Below are 14,698 nucleotides of genomic sequence, written 5' to 3' on the forward strand. Positions count from 1 at the left end.
ATATGGGACTTCAATGGAAGAAGAGTTAGACCAATTATGAGTGCTTTCGAAAATCCTACCTTATATGTATTAGATACTAGCAAATGCACTTGTTTTCCAGTAGATATGGGAGTCACATGTAAAAATGCTCTCACACATACAAAATTGTAAAGAACAAACTTGTCCTATTATTTTATTATTCAGGCAACGTACTAAACTTTAAAATGATAGATTTATGCCTATTAGCTTGCTTGCTTACTATAATACTTACTTGTTAGGACAGCTTGTGGTCTGGTCTTAATATGGTATCTCTCTTGGAATTTCTGGTAAAGAAGAATTTCATCTTATTAAAATGAAATAACCGCTGATTACACACTGAATAGTCAGTAATCTACTTTCATATAATCATCTGGAAGAGCCCTCAAGCAAACTGCATTTTGATACTGAATTATGATCCTGAATTTCTGCTGCTGACAAACAAACCTAAGTAAAAGGATAATGAATTTCAGCCACATTATAATACAAAATTAATTCAAATTATTTTCTTTCAAATTACTGTGTTGTTATGGAATTATTCTTTTGCAACATGCATATGATTTGTGAGGGCTTAAAGAAAACAATTACACTTGTAGGGCTACACTTTTTAAATGAGTTTGAAGAGACCTGAGGCAGGAAATTGACTCTAAGTCAGTCTGTCTGAGCCAGAATTTGTGTCCTTTGCTACATTGTGCAAGGCTTATATGCTTAAACAAGTGTTGCATTTAAGGAGAGCAAGTAAGTAGTTTTTCCTCTGTTATCCTCTTGATGATTGGTTGGGGATATTGTCTCTTCCTGGTAAATATCCACCAGTCCTAGTAGTTATAGTACCTGTTAGAGGCAGCTGATTTAGCATTATAATTTACGTTTTAGATCCTTTTTGTAAGTTTGCCCAGAGGCTATTCAGTGGGTGTACACTGATAAAGACAAAATAAAATAAAATAAAATAAAAAATGCATGTTTTATAAGTGCAACCTTGGGCATGTTTACCCTGAAGATCTGTGCACTGCAACAGCTACTCCGATATAGCCACACTGGTGCAAATCCCTTGTTTATATGCACTGCAATAGTTTGAAAAGTGACTTGCACTGGTGTGGCTGATTCAAGTGCTAATCACTTGTTAGTCCCTAAAAAACAGAAGCCCCCTTCAGTGAACAGTTTTGAAAATGACAGGTTTGACAAGAGTTGACAAGAACGTCTGAGGAACAGTGGGTTCTCTATGTATATAAACCTCCCCACTGTATTTTCCACTGAATGCATCCAATGAAGTGAGCTGTAGCTCACGAAAGCTTATGCTCAGATAAATTGGTTAGTCTCTAAGGTGCCACAAGTACTCCTTTAGTTTTGAAAATGTAGCCCTCATTTTAATTGGGGGTTACCTACTGAAGTACGTTGGTTGTTACACTCCAGGGGGCTCTGCTACGCTTCAGCTCAGCCCTTTTAAGTACACCTTAGAAATGCAAATCAAACTACACATCCCAATTTATCCTGCAACGCTTCAAAGATAAAAAGGAAGTGACCCTACCTGTTTTCACTCCTTTTATACAGTATTTGCTCAAGGACATTGCTTATTGCTATTGGTTGTGTCAGATATTTATTTGGCATTCTCTCAGCCCTTTGTGTACAAACACTTGGGTGGATCATTTCTGCACTGTTTTCTTTCTCAGCTTCATCTTATTTGTTTTAGTAACTAATTATTTCTAGGTCTCCATATAACAAGTAAGTCAACCAACATGAACCTATTATGAAGCAGCCTACAAAAACAAGGTACTGTTCAAACACTTTGAATAAGCACAGCATACGCTAATCACCACAGAAGAAACTGTGGAGATTGATTTAAAAAATGAAAGAGAGAATATACACAACAACATCGTAAGAACAGTAAGGCATAGAAAGTTACCTTTGTACATGCAGGAGCACAATCCTTACAGTTTTTATGCACAATTGCATTGCAATCTGAAAGGAAAAACAGATCTCAAAGCCTGAAATTGAAAGGGGTCGAACATTGTAGTGCACTTTATTCTGGGACTTCATCATTTTTCCTCCTTCAGACCCACATGCTAAATAGCCACAAAGACGGCTTTAATTTTTCTCTTAGCTTTCTCCAGGACTGTTTCAGGAATCAATTAGCAAGAGTCTCTTGTGAAACAAGTGGCCATCACCTTTGTCCCCTCTCCCTGAGGCCTGGGGACCCTGGCTGAGTAGGTAGAGAAGTATGTATTTTCAAATCCAGATACTGTCGCTCTTGAAATGGAATATTAAGCAAGTATCTTTCAGCAGATTTTCAAAAGTTACATAAAAGCTGCATAAAAGACAGTAGCTACTTACAAGAGCACTGCAATGACTCTTTCCCTAAGAGGGCTTTGTCGCATGCCATACACGGGATACTGCCTGAGAAGTTCCCAGTTATAAACTGATGTCTGTTCAGTTTGTCTTTGGCATCCTTATTCTTTGTCTTCAGATCCAACAGACCAGGCAAAAGGAGAGAGATTAAAATAGATAAATAACCACCATAATATTATAACTTTAAAACATTCTTCTCTTATGAGAAAATGGATTTTAAAACATTTATCTCTTCTCTCTGGTAACAACTGAGACAGTGGGGATTTGTGCCTCCATTAACCTAATCTGACATACAAATACATGCACCTGTAATTAAAGGTAGGTTTTAAAATTAGTTTTTACAACTCGGTTTTTGATCTTCAAAGGGACACTGCTAGGTTAAAAATCATCTATTTTTGAAATAAACAAGTTTCCTTTCCTGCGTTACTAATAGCATCTTATGGCTAAATTGTACAACACTGAGTCACATTGGGAGCACTTACTCACATGAGTAGTCCCAGCAGCTAACATTAATAGAATTACTATGTGAGTAAGTGCTCACCAGCATGGACATATGTTGCACAATCTAGACTTTAGATTATTAAAAATGAAACACTGAAAGTATCAGATTTACTTTTCACAATTAATTTTGTGTTTACACTTAGCACTTTGTTTGGGCCCTGATTCTAAAACTCACATATGCTCAGCAGCACTTACTCATGCATTAAGTTCAAATAGGACTACTCAACTGAATAAATGCCACAGAATCAAGCCCTTATTGTGGATAATAAGAAAAATAGACATATACTTTCTAATATTTCTATTTTTGTATATCATGTAAGAAAACTTTTTCCAAATACACTGCAGACATTTGAACTTGGGCTAAATCAAGACACGAGATAAGTAATAATAATTAAAAAGTGGCAAGGGAATTCAGTACTGTGAAAACAAGGTTACTTTAAAAAATGAACGATATTGTTTGTCTATACAAGGACACTGTCAACATATTTGTCATAAGTTTTAAATTTAAAATGTCTTATAAATACAGTTTAAATAATTGCGAAAATCAGCCACTTATCTTTACTTAAGAGGCGAGACAGATCTGATCCCAAGCTATAATGCATTTCAGTTATGCTAACAAGCACCTAGTTATATGTAGATCTGGAATTACCTTGCACTTATTTCGTGTACTAGACATTCTGTTCATCAAGAAGCTGAAAGTACGGCTCACTTTATATTTTTCGGACTCAGATTTTGTAGGTATAATATACTTATCCCATTCCTCCTCCTGAATCCTAAAATGTAAATCAGTGAATACAACTCATTACACTGGACATAACATCTTAAAACGGAGAAGCACCTGGCTGATATTCTGCTTCAGCTGCTTTTAACAATCCCAGGATGTATTCAGGTTTAAACCTTAATTATTTAAGAGGTCAACATCAAACCAAAAAGTTACATTAGTCCCTGCATAATACTAATTATGAACACATGCATGGGTACTGTACATAATGTGAACTATACTGCAAGTTTGCCATAATTATATTGTTATCAAACCCCTCAGCATGTATATTCCCTTATTTTACATGTTCCTTTGGGTAGCTCCCACATTAACTCCTTTTTCTTGCTATGTCTGAGCTCAGTCAGCTGTGAAACAAGAAGCTGGGGCTGCAGCAGCCAGAGATTCTTCTGCATGAACACCAGCCCCATAGGTTCCAATTCAGCACAGCATTTTAGCACATGCTCTATTGAATACTGGGTGGCCTGCTGAATTGGTCATAGATGTGTGCTGTTTCCCTCCTTCTCTCCCTAGATGGCACTGGAGCAGAGGCTTCTCTCAGCCAGCCTACAAAGTCACGGTGCAGTCCTGACTTGGGGATCAGATGGAGCACATGACACAGCAGTGGGACCTGCTGGGAGTGTCACTGCCAGACTAAAGGAAAGATGGGATTTGGATTCCTGCACTTCACAGATAATGGGATGGTTCCCTGGCATCCAGCCACATCGATCCAGAACATGCAACTGATTTTTATTTGCAATAAATAAATGTAAAAGGAAATGTCAGTAAAAGTTGCAAAATGAAAAACTCAAAAGTCAAGAGGTACCAGTTAAGGTTGCCTGTGAAACTGTAACTCTGCTCCCCTGTGTGTGTTCATTATAATACAGTCTTTACTAACATGAACACTCAGGTTTTTTTCAACAGTTTTTTAAGGTGCACAGTAAATGGAAACCCTCTCCTCATTCAGTATGCACCTCATACGTAAACAGCTCTCATGGTGTCCATTTGTCTGGCATACAAAATAATGAGTAGAGTAACATAGATGCAGAACACCTACATTTAACGGTTTTAGGGGAAAATGCATGACATTATATTCAACAAAAACAGTAAGCGGTTACAGAAGTAAAGACTATTGCACAAACAGAGAGAGCTAAGGTTGTGTATGCCAAATGGACTTAAGAAATGCCAAACTTTAAAGTTGCACAGTCAGACAACAAATGTGTTGCAAATATAACGTTGTTATAGACTATATCCAACTCTCACACTAGTATGGAGTATAACAGTAACCTAGAGAAGCATTCTGAATTCCATTAGTAAAAGGCACCACAAGAGAACATGGTATATTAGTCTATTTGAGTCTGCTACTTTTCAGTTATGATGATTATTACAAAGATCTTTGCTACTAGTGTTTAACTAGTAGCATTAACATGTAAATAATGGTAGATGGATAAAAATTACACTGCAGAAATTCATCTGTGGCAAGTGTCAATACCTTTTTTCCTTCAATTGCTCTGGCAAGCTGTATGCGCGTTGTTCTACAAAACACAAAAAGTTAATGAAAACTAACGTGGTTATATTGGGATATTTATTTGTTTGAAGCACATAACCTCCACCAGGACGAAAGCTCAGTCATTATATTCTAGCACAATTGGTTGGGAATTTAGAAAGCAAAAATTATTAGAAGCAGCATTGCCCAGGATAATACACATTGTTTATTAAACAGGTTGTATTTGACAGAGTTTGCCTGGATCTGGGTTAACATCAGAGAATGTCAGTCTTTGCAAACTGATGGATTGCTTTTAAGAAGTAAAGAAAATTAATATTGATCTTTTTCTGAGCAACCCGGTTTTTTGAATGGTTCAATCTTTCATTTTGCTTTTTAGCTATTCTGTTGTAAAACACATACATGATTCTTTTCTATTATTTCCGAGACCAGACGTTATTTAGCTTTGTAGAGATTATCTGCAAACATATGCCTAATTTTAAGTACATATGTAGCCCCAACGACTTAAATGGGACTATTCTCATGCTTAAAGTTAGGTCCATGCTCAAGTACCTTGTTGAAAAAGGGCCCATATGAGAAAATAATCGACAGCTCAGCAAGTAAGATAGCATATTTTATCATGTACGTACTGAGAATCAAATCACATTTCAGTTAGTTGCCAGACCAAACATGTGCAACAAGATGCTCTTCTGAAGAAATAAAGGCCATGTTCCCATAGAAAAATGAAGATAGCTTCATGCAAAATAGCACCATTGGGTTGCCATTGCAGTACTTACTACAGGGATGGAGCAGAGACACTGATTTAGAGAGTGAAATAGCCTGGAGAAGGGGTCGACCACTGTTCATGAACACACCATCTACACAGCAGGGACAAATTCTTTACAGTTACATACTAGAAATATCCTCCTTTAAACACATATGTAGCCAATTTATTTCAATGTGTATAAAAAAGCTTTGGTTATTGCTACGGCAGTAGGCAGTGCATATCCTACTTCTAGATTGCAGCTCATGATGCAAGAATGAAACTCTCCTATTATGGGTTAATCCTTTTAGACTCAAAAACGCAAATCAGCAAACTCAGATTGGATTTTAATTTACAAGATCAGATTTTCTACCCTCATTTATGGCCAAATCCTAAACAAGACATTAAAGTGGTGGAGTCGTGGGAATTCCCAGCTGCCGAGAAGTTGCACCTGAAAATCTCTGGTTCTTCTGCTTGCTGCAAAGTAGTTCCATGTAGCAGCACTGTCCATGCCAACATGTTGCAGTGGGAGGGTGAGAGGTTGAGACAGAAGGAGGGCCAGCAATGTGCTCAGCAGATCCCTGATGACTAAGGCTCAGATTTTGTCAGGGATATTTTTAGTAAAAACAACAGACAGGTCACGGGCAGTAAACAAAAATTCAGGGAAGCCTGTGACCTGTCTGCTGCGGGGTTCCCCATCCTCCCTCGCTGGCCGCCAGAGCTGGGCTTCTGGGGCAGGGGTGTGTGACCCGTGCCATGGCTGGGCAGCTGCTGGGAGCCCAGCTACCCTTGGGGAGTTGGAGCTCTGGGGTCCCCCTGCTGCCCAGTGGCTAGGAGCTGCTGGGAGCCTCCATCAGCAGTGGCTGAGAGCTGCAGGGCTGCCTGCTGACAGCCCTAGGGCAGAAAAAGTCACAGAGGTCCCTGGAAGTCACAGATTGTGTGTCTTCAGTGACCTCCGTGACATAATCGTAGCCCTACTTATGACACAAATGCATTGGCCAAATCGCCCCATACTTGGAGAACACAGTGACTACAGACACTTCCGCAGCCTTGATGGGCTACAAAGTGACTATTTGTGTCCCATAGCTTGGGAAGAAGGATAATTCTAGCTCTCCCAAGCCCCATGTAAACTCCTATTAGTTTACTCTGACTTTATATAGGAGGTCAGGATTTAGGACTGATTAGGGCAAAGCTCTAAACCATGTGCTTAACTTTACACAGGTGCTTCAGTCCCATTGACATTACCAGGAATTAAACACATGCTTAAGTGCTTTGCTGAATTGAGGGCTTTAGATCTTATGGGACACATGCCCTTGTTCCTCATCTGCTTTTTAAGACTTCTCAGCTAATCTGCAGGATGAAAAATTGTTAAAAACAAAGTTACATTAAAAAAAAAAACAATAACAATACTTGTAAACATCCCAGTGTTGCAGACAGTGCACAAAAAAGAGTTATGAGTAGAAACAAAGCGTTATTGTGGATTTGAGGGACAAAACCCAATGAATTTGAAAAAATGTTCACCTACATTTTAACCAAGATTGTCGCTGCTGTTTTTTGCATTCTGCTACTAAGCATCATGTGAAAAATGCCCCAACCCTGCAAAGGTTTAAACACATGTTTAACTTTGAAATCAATGGTACAGCAAGGTAAGCCTGCACGTGAGTCTTCCCAGGATACAGGCCTAAATAAAATAATTAAGCTTCTGGAGCGAATTCAGGATAGCACTTAAGCACACACCGCACTTTAAGCGCACACTTAAAGTTATGCTTAAGTGCTGTCTTGAATAAGGATGCTTTTCTTAAATGATGCAGCACTTATTAGAAAAAAAAAATACACAGTCAATTTCCAGCCCATCTTTTCTCATGTTTATAGCTTTAAGTATGAATTTTCCTTTTGGAAGAAAATCAGGTTTGTTCTTATCCCAAAAATAATTTAAAAAAAAACAAAGAAAATGGATTCTATTGAAAATTAACTGATTTTCAGAGATGTGATCATGAATAAGATCGAGTACATATTTCATACTTTATATCATTCCATGGATTTCTAATGTAGCATGTTATACAGATTTCTCCAAAGAAGGCCTGTGTTGTTTGCTAAGCTTAAAAACAAGCAAACAAACAAAAATACCCTTAAAATCTAAGGCTGCTAGAAACAATTCTTAACATCTTGCAGGCAGCACATAAGCAGAACAGTCAATTATTTAACATGAGGCTACGCTGTAAGGTTCTTACAAGTTTTCCAAGGATGAGCAAATACCTACTAACTTCAATGGAAATCTGTCTGAGTTAGGACTGAATAGGAGCGGAGGATCAGATTATCCCCACCATGGTAAAACATGCAGAATAGGAACAGAGGGAAGGCAGGTTTGTGAGAATCCCCTCGCAATGAATCCACACATCATCCCATGAAGAAGGTGGTGTTTGCTCCCCTGCCTATGGAAAAGGCCACAGCTTACACACAGACCTCACAGATTCCCAAGGATCTGCAGGATGTGAGGACCTTCGGCACAAAGGGCCTGTGCCTCTACACCAAATTTGGCCTCTCCCTTGGTTCTCTGCTGGACTCCGGAAAAGAAAGTTGTGTCCTAAGCTGCCTTATCTTTTCTGACTAAGCTCTGCAGGGTTGGAGCAGGGACAACGTGTGTCTCCCTCCTAGCCGCACCTCCAGATTGCCCACTTCTCCCTCGCAGCTCTGTCTCTATGTTCTCCCACACTGCAGGCTCTGGACCTATACGGTGCCCCTTGAAGAGCCAAGAGGGATGATGTGGAGGCAGCTAAGCCCCACTTCCACATGGACTGGTGGAGAGCTGCACACATAGGGGACCACTCTTTACATGGATACCAGGGAGACAATCCAGACCTGAGTAAAGAAGTGAGCATTTGGCTTGTAGTAAGCATGGAGTTTGTGGCATTCCATACACGCAAATGGAGTAGAACTAATTTCTCACCTTCATTTGAATCACAAACTGTGAAGTCACGTGCAAAGCGAGATTTCCCTAATAAAACTTTGGGTGAAGAACATGAGTAAGAACGTGACCGGATTCCAGAAAGTAACGATTCCTAGAAGAAATCAAAATGAAGGGGAAAAACACATTAATTTTAAAGAAAGGCAATTAGTATTACAGGAAAGTGTGTGTGTGCAAAGTCAGAGCAAGAAAAATCCTAAATTATTTCAATTTGGTGGGGACCAAAGTCTGAACAGTGATGTTATTCTACTATATCAGATGGCCAGTTATCTTCCCTGCCTTTTTCTGATGGTACTTGAACATAGTGTTTTCAGAGCAGAAAAGACCAGTGTTCCATCTAGCCCAGTATTCTGTCTCCAGCTACGATCTGGATATTCCAGAGGAAGAAATTAATCTCTCTCTTTCTTTTCCCTTACGTTTACCTAATTGTGCCTGGATACCATGACTGGAAATCTCTTACCCCAGCTGGTGATTAGTTATTGATATGCCTTGAAATCAAAGTCATAATTACCTGTGCAAAACCCATTTCTTTTGAGAATTTAAATCAAACTAACATTATCTGATTTTTGTGGTTCATTAAATACACGGACTTGCATTAAAAAAAACCTATATTTTCACTACTATATAGATATGTTTTTGACATGTTAAGTGCACAGGTGGCTTCACAGATAAAACAATATTCTGTTTGTTTCAATTCCAGATCTGAAGTCAACTTTAAAGCTCTGAAAGAAACAATAGTGATGGTCTGCGCTCTATCAGATGGAAGCTTGCATCATGACACCAACAATGACTACATGCAGCATAAAGTGCAGTCTTTTCTCCAAAGAGGACACTATGTGACTGAGTCACTGTTGCATGAAAACTGAACTACTTTTCACCCCTACTGAGGGCCGTCATTTGAAATCATCGGCACAGATAGCATTGACATTGCCTTACAAATGTATTGCTCACAATGAACTTGGCCTAGAAATACTAACAGGAATTTCCATCGTGCACTTGCAGCAAAGAGTTCCATGTTGCAAAAAACTTTTCTGAAGCAGCCTTGAGTTCCAAAATATTGTGAAAACAGTATGTTGATTTGCAGGATAAATACTACTGAGCATGTTGGAAAACACCTGGGGAGAAAACCATTTATGCTTCAACTGAGAATTTTGCTAAACTGCTTGATAGAAACAAACCAGTGTTTTTTAAAAATAGCTCTCTTGCATTTAGGTTTAGTAGTTTTTTCCTCCAGTATCATCTTTCCCCCTCCCCTTACATGAAAGATCAGGTAAAGCCCAGTGGCAGCCAGGACTTTTTATCTGTTTGATCAAATAAAAATAAATCTCATGCCTATGAATAAAAGAGAAAAGAACTCTGTGTATGTGTTTGACGTTTCCAGAAATAGCCAAAGGTTCAATGAAGTTACAGTAGCCAGAATATCTGTGGGAAGCATTAGCAGAGAAAGGAGCTTGTATTAGTCAGTGTACAAAATTCAGCCAACTAGACCCTCCTCCATGACTGTCTTTTTAAAAAAATACTGGTTTGCAAAGGCATTAACCTTCCTCATGTGCCATAGAGAATACCGGAGCAAAATTTTCCTCTCTGTTATACCAGTGTGTGGAAGTATAACGTTGTATAAGGGGACATGCTGGATACATTGTATATGAGAGGGCATGCCAAAACATGTTACAAAGTATCTGAGGGAGCACATGTAGGGACGGTTAGCTTTTGAATGGAGAAGCAATTAAGATAGAGCCAGCACGTCTAAGAAGCAGGCATCAGAATGGAAGGTGTGAAGGGCAATTAGTTAAGTTAACTGGAAGCTGTTAAAGGAGATTGTTAAGGGTGGCAGGTAATTGAAGATACGTGACTGGTCTCAGGGATCTCGATACGTGACTAAAATCTTTTTCTTCTTTTGTCTGTAACTTCTCTGTAACTTGTTCTCCCAGTAAGCTGTATAAATTAAGAGACACAAGCCCCACTCGGGGGGCTCACTTCTAAATGTATTAGCAGAGCAGCTTTGCTAATAAAACAGAGTGGTCTGATAAATTGTGAGTCTGAGTCAAACTTTGACAAGTGTAAATTGGGATAAGTTTTGTTGACTTCTATGGAGTTAATCCGAATTTATACTAATATAATTGAGAGGTGAATGTGGCCCTTCAAATACAAATTCTTATATATTTTCAACAACTTAGTTGAAAGCAAAATAAACAAAACCAAAATGATATCCGAATACCTTTGACTGCAGATTGTTAGAGTCCATCCTGTGGATGCTATAATCTAGGTCAGTGCTTGTCTCAGAAGAATCTAATTCATGCCTGCTGCCAGCCACGGTCATTGAAGAACTGAAAGAAGGGTAGCGAACGTGGGATCTGTCAGAAATCCCTTCACTTCCACTGTCTACTTCAAGGTCATCAAGACTAGAACTAAAGCATACAACAAAATGTATGGAATGTAAAGCAATCTAATTATCAGACTTAATGCAACAAGCAAAGTGAACAGTCTAATAAATGGTGCTTGGGTTAGTCATGCTCTAGTCCTCTCTCAGCTTTGTGGTCCTCCCTTATCATGCCCATGGCTTTACTCCAGTTGCATCTTGCTGATACTTTAAAATGTGGTCATGTTGTAACCAGGCCCAGATACAAGTGGCTTAGAACCATGGGTCCTTACCTGAATGCATTTGTAGAGTAAACAGGGTCTTAGATATCTGCTCCTCTTTTGCTTCTGAACTTCAAAGTCAAGTTTAAGTGAGAAGTTGCAAGATAAGGAAAAGTGCGAATAGCCTATATAATGTGGCAACGCTCTGACTATTTTCTCCAACATCTGGTATGCTGAAGGAGTTTCCTAGAAGCCACTTTTTGAGTAAGTCTGATTTTAAGGTGTATAAATTAATCCTTCTTTTTTAAAAAAAAGATAGAAAAATGAAGGAACATGACAAAGCTTAAAAAACCCAACCCTCATGAAATCAACGATGAACACAATTAGAGAATGTGTGATTTGCAGATGTTCTTGCATATAACATTACGATGAGATTTCCTAGAAGTATCAACACCACAGGGGTGTTCTCTGCAATCTTTTTGTCCCTTTATCTGTATACATAAGCCCATGGTTTCTTTATTAATGTGACTGAAGTGAATGGTTGACTGCTTGCAACAACATTCCAGTCTTCCAGGACAAAACGTTTAGAATATGCATGGTATTTCTCAATAACTACAGATCCAAGCTAGAATTGTAGCATTGTAACTCCTTCACACAGCATTAGAATTCACCTAATTAAAAGATTTCTTTTTCAACACAGTCCAAAGCTGTTTGATCATTGGACTTTTGGATATTATCCATCCCCACATTTGCCACAAATGTGCCATGTGACACTGGAAAAATAAGTTACTTAGGCTATTTGTGTGTCAGTTTCCCTATTTGTGAAATGGGGATAACCATACTTACCTATGGCCCTGTCTACATTAGAAAAACATCACCATTGCAACCATGCTGATGAAGTTACACCATGCAAATGCCTAGTGTAGACATATTACACCCATGTGAAGCAGGACTTAGTCTATCCTGGCTTATTATAGTAATTTACAATAGGAGTTGCACAGGCACAAATTTCTCCAATATAGACAGGACCTACATGAAGGTGTTGAAGATTTATTAATGTTTGCCAAGCACTCTGAGGTCCTTGAATGAGGATGTTATTTAACAACAAATTTGTATTATTTTACTTCATACCTGATCTGATCCTGTAATCTGTACTCAGGCAAAACTCCCAATGAATGTTTTAGGGAGGGATAATTTTGAAGTACACATTAAAATAGGAGACAGATCATGTGCTGCAGCTGGGGAACACCAGGCACAGCTCAGAAAGAATGTGGTGTGTGTGTAAAGGTAGCTTTAAACCATATTTGTGTTCCCCAATCCTGGAGCAGGTCCTATTCCCAGCATAACATAGAGCTGCCTGTGGGAGAATCCTCCAGTGGCTGGACCTGCTGAGTTTTGGCTGCTTTTTACCAGTAGAGCAGCACAAAGTAGGCCAAACACACCAGAGATTTGGGTTCATGGTATTAGTGTAGCACGGTGACTGTCAATCTGCAAAAATCATATGCATTCAGGAATGTACAATTCCTTTAGGGCCTGTTTGGAACAGGCCCTCAGTGGAGAACAACAGTTATAAATTGGCTTATGCTTCACTTTCACTGTTTATGATGTTCTGACAAATTTCTCAGTGAAAATTCACAAAATTAATAGTTGTCTGGTTCCGTTTTTCTAGCAAGTGTCACACTTTGCAGCACCTACCACAATTTATGCCAAAAAGTATGAAGTTGCTTAGAAACCACTTACAGTTTGTAAGAAACAAAAACCAAAGAAAAACAGAAAAAACCCCAAAAGAACCCTTTATAACCAATTTATAAAAATACAGAACTAAATAAAGCACCACATAAAATTTGGGATATAAGTGATTAGGGGACAGTTTTTTGAAGATACTTCAGACTTTCTCTCAGTAGAGACGTTAATATTCCAGGTTTTGTTTTATTTTTCTGAACTAAAATATACTTAATGTGTGTGTATATATATATGTGTGTATATATATATATACACACACACACACACATATACACAAAACGTGATGCTGATTACCTTGATTTCAAGGATGACGTCAACAATCATAGTTTGTATTAATGGGTCTTCATGTGACTCCATAGACCAATTATATCACTGGCCACAGAGCTATTTGCCTAGCTGTTCTGATTGAGCTGCACGTTGTTACCATGCCTGGCACTGTGCTTCCAGCTACTCCACGCACTTCTTCTCAAAGTCAGGAAAACCCACCCTCACAGTATAGTTCCATGCAATGCCATTTGTGTGTGTGTGTGTGTGTGTGTGTATATAAACATATTACTAAATGTTCGTCTTTTCCTGACAATACCATCAAAACAACTCCATACCTTCTTTTTTTCATGTCAGCATAAAGTTGACTTCGTTCCTTATTAAATCCACGAGACTTGAGTGGTAGATATGAACCTGCTGCATACAGATTTGAAGGTGAAGTGAAAGGCTGTGTGCTTACGTTGTCTATGTTATTCATTACCATTTGGTTATCTTCATTTTCTGCATAAATATATTGGTTGCTTTCCTTAAGTGAGGCAGATGATGAGCCCTTGGGTGTCGGGGATGAGTGGATCTGATCCGTGCCTGTTTCAGTGGTGACACTGTCTACGTTAATGTAGTTAACATCCAAATCTCCAACCTGGAGCATGAGATAGATATGTATTAATGATACTGAAAAGTAAATAACGATGTATCGCTAGAGAATAGTGATCTTTCTTCAAATTACACTTCTCTGTACCACCATTTTTTCCTTTATTACTTTTCTGCGGCATAGAAATTGGAGACAAACTAATATGGTTTTTCAGGCCTCCAGGTCATGAGTATATGTGCAGCTTGGACAAATACAGATACAAATGGCTGTTCACACACCTAAGTAGCCATTTGCATGTGCCATTATTCAGTTTGCACACATAAAAGTGGTAGTTTTATGCAGAATTGTGGCGATCAAAGGGGTGTTATTGGACATTTTAGGTCATGACTGACTTTCAGTTGAGAAAATTTGGCCCTAACTAAATGCTTTGTGTCGGTCACAAAGAACACTATCAGCTCTTAATGCGATGGGTGACTTTTTCAATGAGAGGGAAAAGAATATGAAGATGCACTTTCAATATCTCTGCCTTCTTCCAAGATTTTCAGTTAACAGTATAAAATAATTTCTTACATTCATTTATATACTGCCTTTCATCCTGAAGGATCCCAAACTATTTTATAACATATATCTATATCTATTGTGACACAGTCAGGCCAAATGGCTACAGGAGAGTGATAGAAGGCAGATATATT

The 14,698-nt window shown here is 38.6% G+C and overlaps 1 protein-coding gene across 18 annotated transcripts in view; it reads right to left on the reverse strand.

Moving 5' to 3' along the window:
* The window catches only part of ARHGEF28 (Rho guanine nucleotide exchange factor 28), a 194,482-nt gene that overhangs the window by 58,776 nt on the left and 121,008 nt on the right, over positions 1-14,698 (reverse strand). For 15 of the 18 annotated variants that reach the window (XM_073344266.1, XM_073344268.1, XM_073344260.1 and 12 more), the window contains 9 exons: positions 13,753-14,054; positions 11,046-11,235; positions 8,810-8,921; positions 5,897-5,977; positions 5,109-5,151; positions 3,509-3,632; positions 2,344-2,470; positions 1,916-1,971; positions 251-302 (listed from right to left, as the gene is read on the reverse strand). In XM_073344266.1, the coding sequence (XP_073200367.1) occupies positions 251-302; positions 1,916-1,971; positions 2,344-2,470; positions 3,509-3,632; positions 5,109-5,151; positions 5,897-5,977; positions 8,810-8,921; positions 11,046-11,235; positions 13,753-14,054 (1,087 nt within the window). The remainder of the gene's footprint in view (positions 1-250; positions 303-1,915; positions 1,972-2,343; positions 2,471-3,508; positions 3,633-5,108; positions 5,152-5,896; positions 5,978-8,809; positions 8,922-11,045; positions 11,236-13,752; positions 14,055-14,698) is intronic. The other 3 variants (XM_073344261.1, XM_073344278.1, XM_073344263.1) reach the window with 2 other exon arrangements.

This window comes from Lepidochelys kempii, chromosome 5 (assembly GCF_965140265.1).
Source record: "Lepidochelys kempii isolate rLepKem1 chromosome 5, rLepKem1.hap2, whole genome shotgun sequence".
In the NCBI taxonomy this organism is placed as follows: domain Eukaryota; kingdom Metazoa; phylum Chordata; order Testudines; family Cheloniidae; genus Lepidochelys; species Lepidochelys kempii.